General features: G+C 50.4%; 1 protein-coding gene across 1 annotated transcript in view; it reads left to right on the top strand.

Moving 5' to 3' along the window:
• LOC126379030 (1-phosphatidylinositol 4,5-bisphosphate phosphodiesterase epsilon-1-like) overlaps window positions 1-15,436 on the top strand; it is a 119,746-nt gene extending 104,310 nt beyond the window's left edge. The window contains exons 31-43 of the mRNA XM_050027618.1: window positions 145-336; window positions 1,597-1,816; window positions 2,226-2,350; window positions 3,264-3,471; window positions 4,168-4,382; window positions 5,146-5,287; window positions 6,410-6,486; window positions 7,007-7,103; window positions 7,660-7,783; window positions 12,849-12,933; window positions 13,691-13,793; window positions 14,243-14,362; window positions 15,298-15,436. Of these exons, the coding sequence (XP_049883575.1) occupies window positions 145-336; window positions 1,597-1,816; window positions 2,226-2,350; window positions 3,264-3,471; window positions 4,168-4,382; window positions 5,146-5,287; window positions 6,410-6,486; window positions 7,007-7,103; window positions 7,660-7,783; window positions 12,849-12,933; window positions 13,691-13,793; window positions 14,243-14,353 (1,699 nt within the window). The 3' untranslated portion in view covers window positions 14,354-14,362; window positions 15,298-15,436. The remainder of the gene's footprint in view (window positions 1-144; window positions 337-1,596; window positions 1,817-2,225; window positions 2,351-3,263; window positions 3,472-4,167; window positions 4,383-5,145; window positions 5,288-6,409; window positions 6,487-7,006; window positions 7,104-7,659; window positions 7,784-12,848; window positions 12,934-13,690; window positions 13,794-14,242; window positions 14,363-15,297) is intronic.
• Window positions 15,437-18,473: the final 3,037 nt, after the last annotated feature.

Raw genomic sequence — 18,473 nt, 5'->3', positions numbered from 1 at the left:
AATATGTATACACTTTGACACCATGTCACATTAACATTTTTGACAAATTAAACCGTAAGTCTCATTAAATGTCAAATATGATAGCGCGACAGGGTTCTAAAGTGGGTACATGATATTGCTCATGACTGTACGATTTCCCCACAGCCTAAGAATCGACTCGTCCAACTTCGACCCGGTAATGTTCTGGTCATGTGGCGTCCAGCTGGTCGCACTCAACTACCAGACTGAAGACGCTGCTATGGCAGTCAATGCTGCTATGTTCGAAAGCAACGGCTGCCTGGGCTACGTGCGCCGCCCGCGGGTCATGTGGGACACACAACACATTGCTTACAGGAGGTAAGTGGTACAATTGTTTTCAGTTTACGCGTCTCATATCCCTACTTTAAACGCGGTAAGAACCCTTTATTATGTTTTAATTAGGTATGTGGTATAATCATGAGCAATATAATGTACCCACTTAAGGACTCTGTCGCACTAACATATTTGTCATTTAGTGAGACTTACAGTTCAATTTGTCAAAAAAGTTAATGTGACATGGTACCAAAGTGTATACATTAATGCTCGTGACCGTACAGCTTTATGAACGATTTAGCAGCTTACTGCCTCCGTGGTCTTCTTCTATCGTGTGGGTTGTGAGGTGGAGTACCAACCTCATAAACTCTGGTGTCAGGGTAATTATAATTAAAGCACATAATAACGGGTTCTTACCGCGTTTAAAGCAGGGATATGAGACTCCCGATATTTCGACACTGTTGCAAGTGATCACGGGATGACTGATGAGATTGGAGTGGAGTAGGTAGATCCATTTAAACGCGGTAAGAACCCGTTATTATGTGCTTTAATTATGATAATAACCGCGTAAACTTAAAACAATGTCAGGGTTATTATTGAGCCGCCAAAGGCCCCTGACATGGCTCATGTAACGACTACTTACATCAGTAAGTAGTAACCGGGACCAACGGCTTAACGTGCCTTTCGAAGGATCATCTTACTTTCGGACAATCAAGTGATCAGCCTGTAATGTCCTAACCAACCTAGGGATCACAGTGATTTTTGTGATTTGTCCCCACCGGGGCTTCCGGATCGTGAGCCCAGCGCTCAACCACTGGACCACGGAGGCACGTAGAAAATGTATTCGATATGGTGCAGTATCAGTAACACCATGTGTTTTTACAATACAATACACAACTCTTTATTGCATTTAAATCACATTAAAAATACATTACTATTATAATTAAATTGGTAGTACAACAGGCGGCCTTATTGCTAAGGTAGCAATCTCTTCCAGGCAACCTTTACGTATAGGATATGAATAAAATATTGAAAAATATAAGTATATACCTAGATAAACTATATTAAAAACAATAGATAGAAGACAATAAATAATGAATATAATAATAATATTATATAAATACGTAAATATATACATACATTACTATGGAAGAAAGGAAACCATTATGGCAGTACTACAATACCTACTTTATAAAGAAGAAGATGTAAGAAGAATGGAGTAGAAGAAGAAAAACGTTATGAAGAAGAGGAGAGAGAGTTGAGAAAGTGCTGCTTGACTTGCTTTTGCCCTGTTTTTTCTTCCAGATTCAACCCAATGGACAAGGAATTCGACGGTATCCACGCGGCGCACCTTACCCTGGCGGTGATATCGGGGCAGTATGTGGCTGAGAATGTGTACTCATTCTACAACGCGTTTGTGGAGGTGGAGGTGCTGGGGGCTCCAGTGGACTGCAGGAAGCTGAGGACCAAGCCGGCCTGCCGGAATGCGCTCAACCCTCACTTCAACCATACCTTCACTTTCAAGGTAAGGGTTTTGGTGTAAAAAAAATATAAACCCTTCCTATTTCCTTCAGGTTTACTCTGGGTCTGAAGTTATTGTCGACTTCCTATTAAATGTTATTTTTATTACTTATTATTAGAACAGCCTCCGTGGTCTAGTGGTTAGAGCGTTAGGCTCACGATCTGGAGGTCCGGGTTCGATTCCCGATGGGGACATTGTCGAAATCACTTTGCGAGACTGTCCTTTGTGTAGACTTTTCAGGCTTGAATCACCTGATTGTCCGAAAAAGTAAGATGATTCCGTGCTTCGGAGGGCACGTTAAGCAGTTGCGTTGGTCCCGGCTATTAGCCGTAAAAACACCTCCACCAACCCGCAGTGGAGCAGTGTGGTGGAGTATACATTTTGTATACATAGGTTTTTTTCCAAACTGCAGATAAACTTCCCGGAGCTGGCGTTCATCAGGTTCGAGGTGTACGACGCTGATACTAACTACATGCTGTCGCAACGCGTGATCCCTCTACAGTGCCTGCGGCCAGGGTACAGACATGTGAGACTACGGTTAGTATGAAACAGAGAACAATTTGAGGCGGACCCAACTAGTTGACCAGCTAATTCCGCCCAAATGCAACAGATGGCGCCACCATTCAATAATGCAGTCTTCAACCAGTCGTGAAACGCGATATCGAGGTTTACACAGCGAGACGCATATACAACTTTCAACATAACACCGTCGGATCCCTAGTCACACTACCAACTTGTGGCTAGCGGGGTACTATGCTCAGTTCGGTACCCCGAAATACCTCCTTTGGCTGCAGCACACCCTCGCCGCCAAAAATTCGTCATCTCCGTCCCTCTCAAATCCACCGATCGTCGTGGAGATCCTTGGGGAAGGCCTATGCCCAGCAGTGGGCGTCGTACGGCTGATGATATAATAATAATAATAATAAAGATCTTTTTATTTGTTCTCCACAATGTACATAGATGGGTTTCACAAAATAATGCACAATTGAAGGGTATGTACGAGTGGAGACTGGCGCCCGAGATAAGCCAGCCTGTGTTTCGGGATCACCAGTGCTCCAGATGTACTTCCCGGATGTCTTAACATTAGTTACCTATATGTATGCATGTTTAAGTTTTAAACTAAGAAATTTAATTGATGGGTGTGTGTGTGTGTGTGCGTGCGTGCGTGCGTGCGTGCGCGTGCGTGAGTGCATGCGTGCGTGCGTGTGTGTGTTTGTGTGTATAACTCCAGACTAACCTGGTGGTGTTAAGATGATGATGATGATGCTCAGCGTTTGACGTGTGCTTTGAACTAAAATTTGTAAGATCTTACCTGGTTTTCACTTACTTAGTAGTTCATAAATACGGTATTAAATTGCGACGTAACGAAAACCCAAGATCCCCGCCCCTTCATTCTTCCGACAGATGTGCATTGTGATGCCACCCATATAATGTATTTTCTTCTCACCAGCTCACCAACAAACCAGCCCCTCAACATGGCATCTCTGTTCATCTTCTCCCGATGCTGCGAGGAGGAAGCTGGTGAATCCTGGAGGGGGGATGCAGAGCCCAGCTCCCCCCACCAGCGCCGGAAGATCCACTTCCTGGTGGTCTACGCAGTGGCCAGGCACGAGCCGTACTCCATATTGAAGGTTACCCAAGACACTACTGCCAATGAGGTTGGTAAAGCAAGTCGAGCCGTTTTTTTGGAGATGTCTTTAGAAAAGGTTTAGTACGATCTACTCTAAACCAACGTGCGTGTATGAAACGATTGATGAATGTGGAGGAAGCAAGAGAAGTGTGTCAGGATCGAAGCAAATGGAATTCTATAGTCTCTGCTTACCCCGCCGGGAAATAGGCGTGAGTTTAGAAAGAAAGAAACATTTATTATTTAGGACACCACAGACATGGATTACATATACACATAAACAGCCTATATACGTCCCACTACTGGGCATAGACCTCCCCTCAATCAACCGGAGGGGGTATAGAGCATACTCCACCACGCTGCTCCACTGCGGGTTGGTGAAGGTGTTTTTACGGGTAATAGCCGGTACCAACGGCTTAACGTGCCCTCCGAAGCACGGAATCATCTTACTTTTTCGGACAATCGGGTGACTCAAGCCTGAAAAGTCCTTACCAAACAAAGGACAGTCTCACAAAGTGATTTCGACCATGTCTCCATCGGGAATCGAACCCGGACCTCCAGATCGCGAGCCTGACGCTCTAACCACTAGACCACGGAGGCTGCTGCTGGTAAATATATATAAATAAAAAAAAAATGCCTGCCTAATATCAGTTCCCAGACAGTTATTCCGATGCATTCATATCTTCTAAATAATCACCAACCTTGCTTCTTGTGTTTTTCATTCCAGGCCATAGCCCAATGCTTGACCAAGGCAGGGGTCTGCCGCACGGCGCGAGGTAGCTACGTCCTGGTTGAAGAGGTCCCGTCCAGGGCCCCCACGCAGAGGGTGCTGGCGCCCCACGAGCGGGTCCTCAAGGCGGCCACAGCCCGGCCTGGCGCCAGGCTGCTGTTGAAGAAAGTTGGCGATGACCCCAGCAGTAGAGCGTGGCTGACCAGCATCAGGTGAGGTTTGAACAGCTGGATTTGTTTCTGGCATTAACTACTTGAACGGACAGGGGGAGCTCCCCATACCTACCACCAAGGGAAATAGATATTACTAGCTTTTGCCCGCGACTTCGTCCGCGTGGCGTGTTACAAAATAGAGATCTTTGTGTGTGTGGGAGTGTATGTCAAATTTGAAGCATCTAAATTATGCAGTTTAGATTTTTTTGATACGACATTTTTTTTCCCGCTAACTCCCATTTTTCAAAATACAGCCATAACTAAACTTTATATCTTACGCGGTTTCGATTTTTTTATACAAATGTTTCTTCCTGCTAACTCCCGTTTCCGTGGGAATTTTGCAATATCCTGTTGCAACTAAGCTTTAAGTTAACTAAGGTACCTGCATGCCAAATTTCAAGCGTCTAACTTAAGTGGTTTAGATTTTTCATACGAAAGGATTTTCCCGCTAATTCCCGTTCCCGTGGGAATTCAGCGGTAAACGCGCTCGGTCTGCGATTGTTGAAGTTAAGCAACTTTCGCAAAGGCCGGTCATAGAATCGGTGACCACAAAAAAAAAGTTTTCATCTCGAGCTCCTCCGTGCTTCGGAGTTGGTCCCGGCTGCATTAGCAGTCGTTAATAACCAATCCGCACTGGGCCCGCGTGGTGGTTTAAGGCCCGATCTCCCTATCCATCCATAGGGAAGGCCCGTGCCCCAGCAGTGGGGACGTTATTGGGCTGGTGATGATGATGATGAGTTCTAAAACAGCATTCTCTCCTTAGGTCAGCATCATCAGATCGCTCCAAGGATCGCTCGGTGCCGTCAGACGAGGAGTCCAGCGCAGAAGAGCCTCGCAAGCCTCCCGACAGCTTCCTCGTGTGTGTCCACAATGTATCGCATGAGATACCTTACGCCATACTCAAGGTGAGTTCATAAACCATAAATACTACATGTAGAAGGTACAGTGCCGTGAACTTTTGCAGCTTATCGTACCTCTTAGGGTTACTCATACAGTACTATACATACATACTTAAATTCACGCCCGTTTCCCACCGGGATGAGCAGAGATTATGGAATTCCATTTGCTTCGATCCTGACATAGTTACACTTTGAATCGTCAATTTTTATATAACGAACGTCTTATCCGCCTAAAACTACTGCTGCTTCTCATCATCACAAGAGCCACGCTCTTGTCGGTGTAGCATTCTCCATTCTTGTCTATCAAAGACCAATTCCTTCACCTCCTATAGGACACTCGCCTTCTCTTTAATCAGTTCCATGTAAGCTCTTCTTGGTCTTCCCCTTCCTCTCTTTCTTGTAGCTTCCCTTCTATGATGTTTTTAATAAAATACTTGTCACATAAACAAGCAGAGCGGTTTCAGTGTCCTATTCTGGGACACTGGAATGATATACATATAAGGGACAGAGACAGACCCCTTATTTATAATGTAAAATAACATGCTTTAATTACTAACACTAGATATATAAGTAATTTTTCTTTGTCAATACTAACAAACTATGGAAGATTATGATTCCGAAATAAATGATTAGTTATTTATTTAAGTATAAATCATTGGAAATATTTTACTAAAAGTTCAATATTTCCTTGCAAAGTAAATATAAAAAAAAACATATCATGGAGTGTAGAAGGGACGGATAGACAAATTATAGATTGAGTGAAGTAGTGTGAATGAGTGAGAAAGTGTTAGAAGCAGTGAGAAGGGAAGAAGGGGGAGGGGATACGATGACGTAAATTGTTGTACAGTCATGAGCAATATAATGTACCCACTTTAGGACTCTGTCGCACTAACATATTTGACATTTAGTGAGACTTACAGTTCAATTTGACAAAAAAGTTAATGTGACATGGTAGCAAAGTGTATACATATTACTGCTCGTGACCGTACTGGCAGAAAAAATAAAAGAATTGTTTCAACCGTACTTAACTGTTTAATTGTCCTCAATTAAAACACCCAAGTCCCACATTTATGTACCTCAAAACCCTGAGGGAGTTGGTGACTTTAACCAAAGATTCCATGGTTTCAGGTGCCACTGAGCGCGACGGCGTCATATGTGGTGTACCAGGCGTTGACGAAAGCACGGTGCCACGATGACCCTAAAAGGTAAGACAGTCCATTCTTAGGGTGGTGTTAATAAACTAATATCAGCTCCGAGACTGCCCTCAAGATATGTCAATGTGACAGTTCTTATATAAAAACAGAGACCTGATCATAATCTCGAGGGCAGTCTCAGCTGAGAAAAAAAACACTTTGTGATCCCTAGTTCGATTAGGATATCACATTACATACTTAACCCACGCCTGTAATCCCTAATGGGGTGGGCAGAGCCACAGCCCACAAGTAATCAAAGACAACTCGCAGCCACTGTTGATGATGTCGTAAGCTGGATATGATGAACCTTATGGTGATAAGGGATCAGCCTGTCGCCCATAACATTAGTCCATCATGTTAGAGGACACAATCCCTCTGTCGGTTTTTACGACATGCCCGGGAAGGCAGCTGAACGTGTTCTATGTTTTTTATTTGCTCCCAGAACAGCATAGAAGCAAATAGGTGAATAAACCCTGACACCAGTCTAAGGTCTACTAGTCATCAACTTATCTGGTGAGTTGTTGTTTTCCAGATTTGTCCTGGTGGAGGAGCTGGAGTGGGGAGGGAGGGTGGGGACGGGTCCTCAACAGCGGGCCTTGGCTGATGATGAAGTGGTCTACTCTGCACAGGTGAGAACTTATGACTTAAGCCTCGTATAGGGGACATGTGTTTCTGCATAAATCAGGGATGAACGAAGTATTTGGGCCATGCAAAGTTCAGTCGAATTGTATGATAATTAGATTCAATAAAATTTTGCTTGGCTGTCAAATACACCTACGTTCAGTCATGAGCAATATAATGTACCCACTTTAGGACTCTGTCGCACTAACATATTTGACATTTAGTGAGACTTACAGTTCAAGTTGTCAAAAAGTTAATGTGACATGGTAGCAAAGTGTATACATATTAATGCTCGTGACTTTTTTATTTGTAAGGTGGTAAGACTACAACTTTCGCCCCGACTATAACCGGACACGACTACATTAATTGAAAAATCGTGGTTAGTTGAAGAAATTTTTTTTTGTTCCATAAGGTGCTTACGACACGATATGTCACGAGCAGTAGTGGAGTATGCTCACCTCACACCCCCTCCGATTGATTGTGGGGACGCCGGGACGCCTGTGCCTAGCAGTGGGAGGTATTTATGTTATTAATCTCGTACTTACCAAGTCTGTGTATTTGCAGGCGAGCTGGAAGACCCTGGGTCGGTTCGTGCTTCAGGAGAAAGGCAGCACCGCGCCGCTACCCCGGCACCGGGCCGCCATCGCCAGGATACAACGCGGGCTCAGCATGACCAGGGGAGCTATAGGTAATGCCAATTACTCATATTAACGTATGTACATGAGCGCGCGGGAGCGTTTGTGTACGTCCGCGCGGGAGCGTGTGTGTGTGTGTGCGTGCGTACGTCCGCGCGGGAGCGTGTGTGTACGTGGGCGCGAGAGCGGGAGCGTGTGTGTACGTGGGCGCGCGGGAGCGTGTGTGTACGTGGGCGCGAGAGCGGGAGCGTGTGTGTACGTGGGCGCGCGGGAGCGTGTGCGTGTGTGTACGTGGGCGCGCGGGAGCGTGTGTGTACGTGGGCGCGAGAGCGGGAGCGTGTGTGTACGTGGGCGCGAGAGCGGGAGCGTGTGTGTACGTGGGCGCGCGGGAGCGTGTGCGTGTGTGTGCGTGCGTACGTCCGCGCGGGAGCGTGTGTGTACGTGGGCGCGAGAGCGTGTGCGTGTGTGTGCGTGGGCGCGCGGGCGTGTGCGTGTGTGTGCGTGCGTACGTCCGCGCGGGAGCGTGTGTGTACGTGGGCGCGCGAGAGCGTGTGTGTACGTGGGCGCGCGGGCGTGTGTACGTGGGCGCGAGAGAGCGTGTGCGTGTGTGTACGTGGGCGCGAGAGCGTGTGTGTGCGTGGGCGCGCGGGCGTGTGTGTACGTGGCCGCGAGAGCGTGTGCGTGTGTGTGCGTGCGTACGTCCGCGCGGGAGCGTGTGTGTACGTGGGCGCGCGGGAGCGTGTGCGTGTGTGTACGTGGGCGCGCGGGCGTGTGCGTGTGTGTGCGTGCGTACGTCCGCGCGGGAGCGTGTGTGTACGTGGGCGCGAGAGCGGGAGCGTGTGTGTACGTGGGCGCGCGGGAGCGTGTGCGTGTGTGTACGTGGGCGCGCGGGAGCGTGTGTGTACGTGGGCGCGAGAGCGGGAGCGTGTGTGTACGTGGGCGCGAGAGCGGGAGCGTGTGTGTACGTGGGCGCGCGGGAGCGTGTGCGTGTGTGTGCGTGCGTACGTCCGCGCGGGAGCGTGTGTGTACGTCCGCGCGGGAGCGTGTGTGTACGTGGGCGCGAGAGCGTGTGCGTGTGTGTGCGTGGGCGCGCGGGCGTGTGCGTGTGTGTGCGTGCGTACGTCCGCGCGGGAGCGTGTGTGTACGTGGGCGCGCGGGAGCGTGTGTGTACGTGGGCGCGCGGGCGTGTGTGTACGTGGCCGCGAGAGCGTGTGCGTGTGTGTGCGTGCGTACGTCCGCGCGGGAGCGTGTGTGTACGTGGGCGCGCGGGAGCGTGTGCGTGTGTGTACGTGGGCGCGCGGGCGTGTGCGTGTGTGTGCGTGCGTACGTCCGCGCGGGAGCGTGTGTGTACGTGGGCGCGAGAGCGTGTGTGTGCGTGGGCGCGCGGGCGTGTGTGTACGTGGCCGCGAGAGCGTGTGCGTGTGTGTGCGTGCGTACGTCCGCGCGGGAGCGTGTGTGTACGTGGGCGCGCGGGAGCGTGTGCGTGTGTGTACGTGGGCGCGCGGGAGCGTGTGTGTACGTGGGCGCGAGAGCGGGAGCGTGTGTGTACGTGGGCGCGCGGGAGCGGGAGCGTGTGTGTATGGGCGCGAGAGAGCGTGTGCGTGTGTGTGCGTGCGTACGTCCGCGCGGGAGCGTGTGTGTACGTGGGCGCGAGAGCGTGTGCGTGGGCGCGCGGGCGTGTGTGTACGTGGGCGCGCGGGAGCGTGTGCGTGTGTGTGCGTGGGCGCGCGGGCGTGTGTACGTGGGCGCGAGAGAGCGTGTGCGTGTGTGTACGTGGGCGCGAGAGCGTGTGTGTGCGTGGGCGCGCGGGCGTGTGTGTACGTGGCCGCGAGAGCGTGTGCGTGTGTGTGCGTGCGTACGTCCGCGCGGGAGCGTGTGTGTACGTGGGCGCGCGGGAGCGTGTGCGTGTGTGTACGTGGGCGCGCGGGCGTGTGCGTGTGTGTGCGTGCGTACGTCCGCGCGGGAGCGTGTGTGTACGTGGGCGCGCGGGAGCGTGTGTGTACGTGGGCGCGAGAGCGGGAGCGTGTGTGTACGTGGGCGCGCGGGAGCGTGTGCGTGTGTGTATGGGCGCGAGAGAGCGTGTGCGTGTGTGTGCATGCGTACGTCCGCGCGGGAGCGTGTGTGTACGTGGGCGCGAGAGCGTGTGCGTGGGCGCGCGGGCGTGTGTGTACGTGGGCGCGCGGGAGCGTGTGCGTGTGTGTGCGTGGGCGCGCGGGCGTGTGTACGTGGGCGCGAGAGAGCGTGTGCGTGTGTGTACGTGGGCGCGAGAGCGTGTGTGTGCGTGGGCGCGCGGGCGTGTGTGTACGTGGGCGCGAGAGCGTGTGCGTGTGTGTGCGTGCGTACGTCCGCGCGAGAGCGTGTGTGTACGTGGGCGCGCGGGAGCGTGTGCGTGCGTGTACGTGGGCGTGTGTACGTGGGCGCGAGAGAGCGTGTGCGTGTGTGTACGTGGGCGTGTGTGTACGTGGGCGCGCGGGAGCGTGTGCGTGTGTGCATGGGCGCGAGAGAGCGTGTGCGTGTGTGTACGTGGGCGTGTGTGTACGTGGGCGCGAGAGAGCGTGTGCGTGTGTGTGCGTGCGTACGTCCGCGCGAGAGCGTGTGTGTACGTGGGCGCGCGGGAGCGTGTGCGTGTGTGTACGTGGGCGTGTGTGTACGTGGGCGTGTGTGTACGTGGGCGTGTGTGTACGTGGGCGTGTGTGTACGTGGGCGTGTGTGTACGTGGGCGTGTGTGTACGTGGGCGTGTGTGTACGTGGGCGTGTGTGTACGTGGGCGCGCGGGAGCGTGTGCGTGTGTGCATGGGCGCGAGAGAGCGTGTGCGTGTGTGTACGTGGGCGTGTGTGTACGTGGGCGCGAGAGAGCGTGTGCGTGTGTGTGCGTGCGTACGTCCGCGCGAGAGCGTGTGTGTACGTGGGCGCGCGGGAGCGTGTGCGTGTGTGTACGTGGGCGTGTGTGTACGTGGGCGTGTGTGTACGTGGGCGTGTGTGTACGTGGGCGTGTGTGTACGTGGGCGTGTGTGTACGTGGGCGTGTGTGTACGTGGGCGTGTGTGTACGTGGGCGTGTGTGTACGTGGGCGTGTGTGTGTGTACGTGGGCGTGTGTGTGTGTACGTGGGCGTGTGTGTGTGTACGTGGGCGTGTGTGTGTGTACGTGGGCGTGTGTGTACGTGGGCGTGTGTGTACGTGGGCGTGTGTGTACGTGGGCGTGTGTGTACGTGGGCGTGTGTGTACGTGGGCGTGTGTGTACGTGGGCGTGTGTGTACGTGGGCGTGTGTGTACGTGGGCGTGTGTGTACGTGGGCGTGTGTGTACGTGGGCGTGTGTGTACGTGGGCGTGTGTGTACGTGGGCGTGTGTGTACGTGGGCGTGTGTGTACGTGGGCGTGTGTGTACGTGGGCGTGTGTGTACGTGGGCGTGTGTGTACGTGGGCGTGTGTGTACGTGGGCGTGTGTGTACGTGGGCGTGTGTGTACGTGGGCGCGAGAGAGCGTGTGCGTACGTGGGCGTGTGTGTACGTGGGCGTGTGTGTACGTGGGCGTGTGTGTACGTGGGCGTGTGTGTACGTGGGCGCGTATGTGTACGTGGGTGCGTACGTCCGCGCGAGAGCGTGTGTGTACGTGGGCGCGAGAGCGTGTGCTTGTGTGAGCGTGGGCGTGTGTGTACGTGGGCGCGAGAGAGCGTGTGCGTGTGTGTGCGTGCGTACGTCCGCGCGGGAGCGTGTGTGTACGTGGGCGCGAGAGCGTGTGCGTGTGTGTGCGTGCGTACGTCCGCGCGGGAGCGTGTGTGTACGTCCGCGCGGGAGCGTGTGCGTGCGTGGGCGCGCGGGAGCGTGTGTGTGCGTGGTCGCGCGGGCATTTGTGTACGTGGGCGCGAGAGAGCGTGTGCGTGTGTGTGCGTGCGTACGTCCGCGCGGGAGCGTGTATTTACGTGTGCGCGCGATAGCGTGTGTGTACGTGGGCGCGCGGGAGCGTGTGTGTACGTGGGCGCGCGGGCGTGTGTACGTGGGCGCGAGAGCGTGTGCGTGTGTGTGCGTGCGTACGTCCGCGCGGGAGCGTGTGTGTACGTGGGCGCGCGGGAGCGTTGCGTGTGTGTGCGTGGGCGCGCGGGCGTGTGTACGTGGGCGCGAGAGCGTGTGCGTGTGTGTGCGTGGGCGCGAGAGCGTGTGCGTGTGTGTGCGTGCGTACGTCCGCGCGAGAGCGTGTGTGTACGTGGGCGCGCGGGAGCGTGTGCGTGTGTGTACGTGGGCGTGTGTGTACGTGGGCGCGAGAGAGCGTGTGCGTGTGTGTGCGTGGGCGCGAGAGCGTGTGCGTGTGTGTGCGTGCGTACGTCCGCGCGGGAGCGTGTGTGTACGTCCGCGCGGGAGCGTGTGTGTACGTCCGCGCGGGAGCGTGTGCGTGTGTGTACGTGTGCGTGTGTGTACGTGGGCGTGTGTGTACGTGGGCGCGAGAGAGCGTGTGCGTGCGTGGGCGCGCGGGAGCGTGTGCGTGTATGTACGTGGGCGCGCGGGAGCGTGTGTGTACGTCAGCGCGGGAGCGTGTGTGTACGTGTGCGCGAGAGAGCGTGTGCGTGGGCGCGCGGGAGCGTGTGTGTACGTCAGCGCGGGAGCGTGCGTGTGCGCGAGAGAGCGTGTGCGTGGGCGCGCGGGAGCGTGTGTGTACGTCAGCGCGGGAGCGTGTGTGTACGTGTGCGCGAGAGAGCGTGTGCGTGGGCGCGCGGGAGCGTGTGTGTACGTCAGCGCGGGAGCGTGTGTGTACGTGTGCGCGAGAGAGCGTGTGCGTGGGCGCGCGGGAGCGTGTGTGTACGTCAGCGCGGGAGCGTGTGTGTACGTGTGCGCGAGAGAGCGTGTGCGTGCGTGGGCGCGAGAGAGCGTGTGCGTGGGCGCGCGGGAGCGTGTGTGTACGTGTGCGCGAGAGAGCGTGTGCGTGCGTGGGCGCGCGGGAGCGTGTGCGTGTACGTGGGCGCGCGGGAGCGTGTGTGTACGTCCGCGCGGGAGCGTGTGTGTACGTGTGCGCGCGAGAGCGTGTTTACGTGTACGTGTGTGTGTGTGTGCGTGTGTACGAGTGCGCGTATACGTTCGCGCAGTCATTGATTACAATACAAAATACCATACAATTTATTACTTACAGGGACGACGTTCGGCACAGGAGAGAGCGCGGTGGACGGGAAGCCACCGATACATACGGCCTACAGTGACCCCACTACGCATTGCAGGTGAAAAAAAAAAAAACAAATATTAAAAAAATGAATTCGGTAAATTACTTTTCAATAAGCCCTAGTAGCCCTCTGTGAGGCCACTTACTAAACGGTGAAGAAAAACATCGTGAGGAATCCCACATTCCCGAGAATTGCATTTTCAGAGGTATGTGACCTAACCTGTATTGGGCTGGTTTTCCCTTCGCGGGTACCTCACGTGTCGTTTAAAGTAACTGATTTGACTGGAAATTAGTCTATTGTTGGAAACCTGGGCTCACGATCCGGAGGTCCCGGGTTCGAATCCCGGTGGGGACATAAATCACAAAGATCACTTCGTGATCCCTAGTTTGGTTAGGACATTACTAGGCTCATCACCCGATTGTCCGAAAAGTAATGATCCGTGCTTCGGAAGGCACGTTAAGCCGTTGGTCCCGGTTACTACTTACTGATGTAAATCAGTAATCGTTACATGAGCCATATCAGGGGCCTTTGGCGGCTCAATAGTAACCCTGACACCAGGGTTGCTGAGGTTGGTCATCCACCTCAAAACCCACACGATAGGAGGAGGCAATGTCCTGGCATGTCCTAACCAAACTAGGGATCACAAGTGCCGGGATTCGAACCCGGGACCTCCGGATCGTGAGCACAACGCTCAAACTGGACCACAGAGGCCGTTACTGAGGTTGGTAATCCACCTTACAACCCACACGATAGAAGAAGTCGGAAACTACCTATCATGCTCACATTAATGATAAAATATGAATGAATTCCACAGGAGACTGTCCACAACTCCTCTTGGGAAGGGCATCGGGCGGTCGAAAGGACACTCCGACAAGGACATGCGCGCTTACATGCAGAAACGGACCGCCAATAGAGAGGTGAGACTAATAAAAAAAAATATTTTCTTTAATAAAAATCTTTTGTCAGTCACCAGCGGCTGACTGTACCTATTATGTTTTTTTTCTTTTGTGCAAACCTGTATGTAATTGGCTATTTCTTTGTATTTTTAAATCTAAATTGTTTTGTATTGTAAGCTGTTGGTTTTCCAAGAAATAAATGAATAAATAACGCGCCTGTCACTGACGGGGTAGCCAGAGGAAACCAGAAATCAGAATCAATTTATTCAACGTAATATCATGCGATATCAGCCATCAGCCATAACACCTTGCGAAATTACGTAAATTCAAATGTTACATTGACCTTCAACAAGTTTATCCATGATAATTGCGTTGAATAAATGATTCCGATTTGATTTGACAATTAGACTCACATACGCTAGAGTTCGTATATGTTTAAAATGTGTAAATGTCTTACCTATTCCCGCCAGGTACACTCGGAGGGCGAGACAGGGGGCTCGCTGGGGGCGGAGGCGCTGGCGGCGCAGGTGGCGCGCTTCAAGAGAGTCTCTCTACGGAAACTGCGCGCTTGGAGATCCTGAGTGTTACAGGTAAGAGTTACACCGAGATATCAACATATACAGCCTATTATGTCCCACTGCTGGGCACAGACAATCAGGAGCATTGATGTGCCGTTCCCAGGAATATTTCCAAAGTGGGAATGTTTCCAAAGTGAGAATGTTTCCAAAGTGAGAATGTTTCCAAAGTGAGAATGTTTCCAAAGTGAGAATGTTTCCAAAGTGAGAATGTTCCCAAAGTGAGAATGTTCCCAAAGTGAGAATGTTCCCAAACTGAGAATGTTCCCAAACTGAGAATGTTCCCAAAGTGAGAATGTTCCCAAAGTGAGAATGTTCCCAAAGTGAGAATGTTCCCAAAGTGAGAATGTTCCCAAACTGGGAATGTTCCCAAACTGGGAATGTTCCCAAACTGGGAATGTTCCCAAACTGGGAATGTTCCCACACTGGGAATGTTCCCAAAGTGGGAATGTTCCCGGAAAAATCTCTTTTATAGTAAGGACACTGGCTGTTTTTATGTTTCAAATTGTTCTTCCTTGTACTCTGGTCTTATCCGCCTAAAGGTTAGGTAATTAAGCTCTGTTTTTGCTGCCGGGTACATTCTCAAAGTGGGAACATTCCTGCGATGGTACATCACTGTTAAGGAATATGAAGCGTACTCCAACCACGCCGCTCATCTTTTCTCTTTTACGTGAAACCATTGCTTAATGCCTTCTAAAGCCCGAAAACGTCACAACAGTGGTCAGCGGCTCAGAGCTCACAATCAAGAGACTGGTATTAACGAATACTGAATAGACCGGTAACTCCCCACCCCGCGCCAAATTGTATCGGCCGACCTCACCCCCTCTGGGTCTTACTTTAGTCTTAAATGGCCGTGAGCCTTATAAGAGACCTCGCTGACTAGTTCAATTCTTGTTCGGGGACATGCAAAAAACATACATGCATTTCTAATTCGATCCTTCTCTTCCCAGGTCCTGCGTCGGCTAGGCACCAGTTTAGCCAACCACCGGGCCTCGCTGACCTCCGAGCTCGGCTCCATATGGGACTTGTTCCGCATCGACCGGGACAGGCGGCGCTCCGCCCCTGCCTCCTACGAGCCGATACACACCGACGCGAAATCCCCCGTCAAACTAGCGCGAGACCTCCTCCAAGTCGTCCAAGAAACAGTTTTCGCGAAGAAATTCGACGACAGCCCCAAGAGATGTCCCTTAGTCAAAGAAGAATCCGACCTGACCAGCTCTGACGAAGAAGAAGGCGACAAGAGAATCGCTAACTTGATCGAATTCTTCTTCACAATAGTTAGGAGCCAGAAGGGAGAACGGAAAGGAAGTGGTGGAAGCTGTTTTAAAGGAGAAAGTAGCCCTACGGAAGACAAAATCATACCATACGCTCCCGTGAAGGTTAACACTGAGTTAGAGCACAAAATGGAGACACTAATCGAGTACTTAGCAAGCGCTGGCTGCATAGACGAAGACAAGAAAGAAGATAAAAAAATAACACTAATGGAGTTCCTATTCGGAGCAGAAGACAAAGTTAAACCTCTAATAGAAATCAACGTACAACCAGAATTGACCAAGAGTTTAAGCTTATCCGAATCGAACGTCAACGTGAAAGGCCTCTGTTACATCGACGAGACACCAGTAGAAGAAGGAAACGAGACGTTAGTGGAGTTACTTATGAAATACATGGACAATTACAACCCCAAAGACAGGAGAAAAGACTCGAAAGCGATGTCTTTGACTCCACCGCTGTCGGAGAAGTCGAAATCGGACATAACGATAAGCAAACTCGACAACTTCAGCGACCTAAGCAAAACCAAATCGGATTCAACATTAACACACACACAAGACACAGTTATAGATAGATATGAAGACTTGAAATCTGATAAGTCTCGAAGGATTTCAGAAACAGTCGTTGATTTGAGCAACATAAAGCAGGATCTGGAAGAGATATTCGATCTAGCTGTGCTCAAAGTGTGTCAGATACATAACATAGAACTGGTAGACGATACAATGTCGGAAGCCGAAGACATTGAAAATTTCAAAGCTTACACAACACCGCAATTCATGCAATGGCCTTACAGTGTCGAGTTGTCCGACATCATAGAAGAAGACGAATCGTCTTCGAGAGATTTCGAGAAAATGTCCGAGAAAGAACGCCGGGATTACGCGAAGAGACTGGCTGAGGATTTGTTGCAGTACATTGAAGATAAACTGCAACCTAGCGAGTCAGATTCAGAAGACGAATTCGATTACTGTCTAAAACGATCGTCTGTCAGCCTAATCGATTTGCGAAGCATCCCAGATCTACCGCCAAGCATGATTATCAAGCCTAAAGTGATCAAAGTGGACAAATCGACGTCGACAACCGAAATATCGGATTCCAACAGCGATTTGTCCAAGAGAATCGACTCTGCGTGCATGACAGAAGACACGACGTTGACTAACAGCTCTGAGAGAAGCGAGAGGGCTCTGGACAAACTCGAATCGTTAACACGATTCTTCTCCAAGTCTCGTTTGGAAATAATTGACGAGTGTCTTGAAGACAACGGCGCGAAAAGTCCTAAGCCCTTTCCAGAAAGTTCCAAGACAAGCGAACCCGAGTTCAAGCCGGGACAAGCGAGTTTAGACGACGTCGAGGATATACAAGATGACGCATTTGCAAATGATGATGGTGAAGATGAAAGCAGTAAAGATGAGTATCAAAGCTTAACGCGTGTGCCCAAGGAATGGATGACTCATGATGATTGAAACAACATATTCCACAGCGACACGAAAGTGTGAGCGAGACAGAAAATCCGCGCGCTTCTTACTCAGTGGCTTTTAAGACTAAAGACCCAGAGGGGGTGAAGTCGGCGCGCGATACGAATTAGTGCGGGGAGTTACCGTTCTATACGTAGTATTTATTATATGGAGAAAAAAATCTTGTTTTAGTTTAAAACTTTGCTATACAAAATTACATTGAGGGATTTTCTTTTTATTTATTTTTTATTTTTTCCTATAAGAATTTTTTTTTCACATTATGCTGGATAGATGGCGCTGAACTTGGTATGTTACTGCACGGAACGGAATGTTATTATTTGTGATTTTCCTTTTGAAATCAAAACGAAACATACATTTCACAGTGAATATGTGTTGGAAATGAACTTTATAAACAAATAACAGAGAAAGAAAACAGAATCTTATGAGAATGTCCCGAGAGGATGAGAATAAATAGAGATAAGAAAGCAATATTGCAATTTGACATTTGTTTGCATTGCGCACTTACTTTTATATGTGCAAATGTCAAATTGCAATATTGCTTTCTTAGATGAATTGCTTCGATGTGGCCATTTTAACCCCCTAGTTATTTTCTCGTGGATTTGTGCACAAATTAAGGAAGCCATTTATTTTTTAAAGTTAAGTTTATTTTCAACCCTTGGCATCTTAGCTATGGCCCAGAAATGATTTTGTGTTGCTTAGGGAAACTGGTAAATATGAGTACGGGGGACAAGAGTGAAACCGCCGGTAGTCCGTAGCGCACTGCCTTTATTTGATAAAGGTCATAGGTATATGCATATACCCTCTTATTCCTAACAGAAACTCACAAAGAGAAAATTTAAACTCTACGATAAGTTTAAATCTACGTGTAATTGTAGACTTGTCGGTCTAAGAAATAGTAGTACTCAATATTGGCCATAGATGGCGCCGACGTTGGCTTAGTGTCGATACATAGGTCGAAAGAATTTCGCATGGACAGGAGGAGGACCTGGGGCCTGTTAAATAAAACTTACAATTGTAAATTACAACAACAATTTGTTGTTCATTACGTAGCTAATATGAAACTGCAAAATATTTGTGATCACTAACTCCGCAATGTACATCAAATTGTCATTGTAATTTACAATTGTAAGTTTTATTAAACAGGCCCCTCCCTAGTGGTGTGGTTAACACCCTTGTCGGCTGACAAGAGCTGCGAGTTGAAGACCCGTTAAAGTCAATTTTGTTTTATTTAAATTTTCTCTTTATGGCTCTATAAGTTGGTTAAGAGCCATCTAACGAGTTATTGAGTACTATTTTTTGTTTTACTTTTTTAATTCTATAAAAAAGTACGTCTGTTATTACTTTATAGAAATCCAACTATCAATTTAAATGCTCAAAACCGGCTA

The sequence above is a fragment of the Pectinophora gossypiella genome, chromosome 27 (assembly GCF_024362695.1).
Source record: "Pectinophora gossypiella chromosome 27, ilPecGoss1.1, whole genome shotgun sequence".
NCBI lineage: Eukaryota > Metazoa > Arthropoda > Insecta > Lepidoptera > Gelechiidae > Pectinophora > Pectinophora gossypiella.
This window is presented reverse-complemented; position numbering and strand designations above follow the sequence as displayed.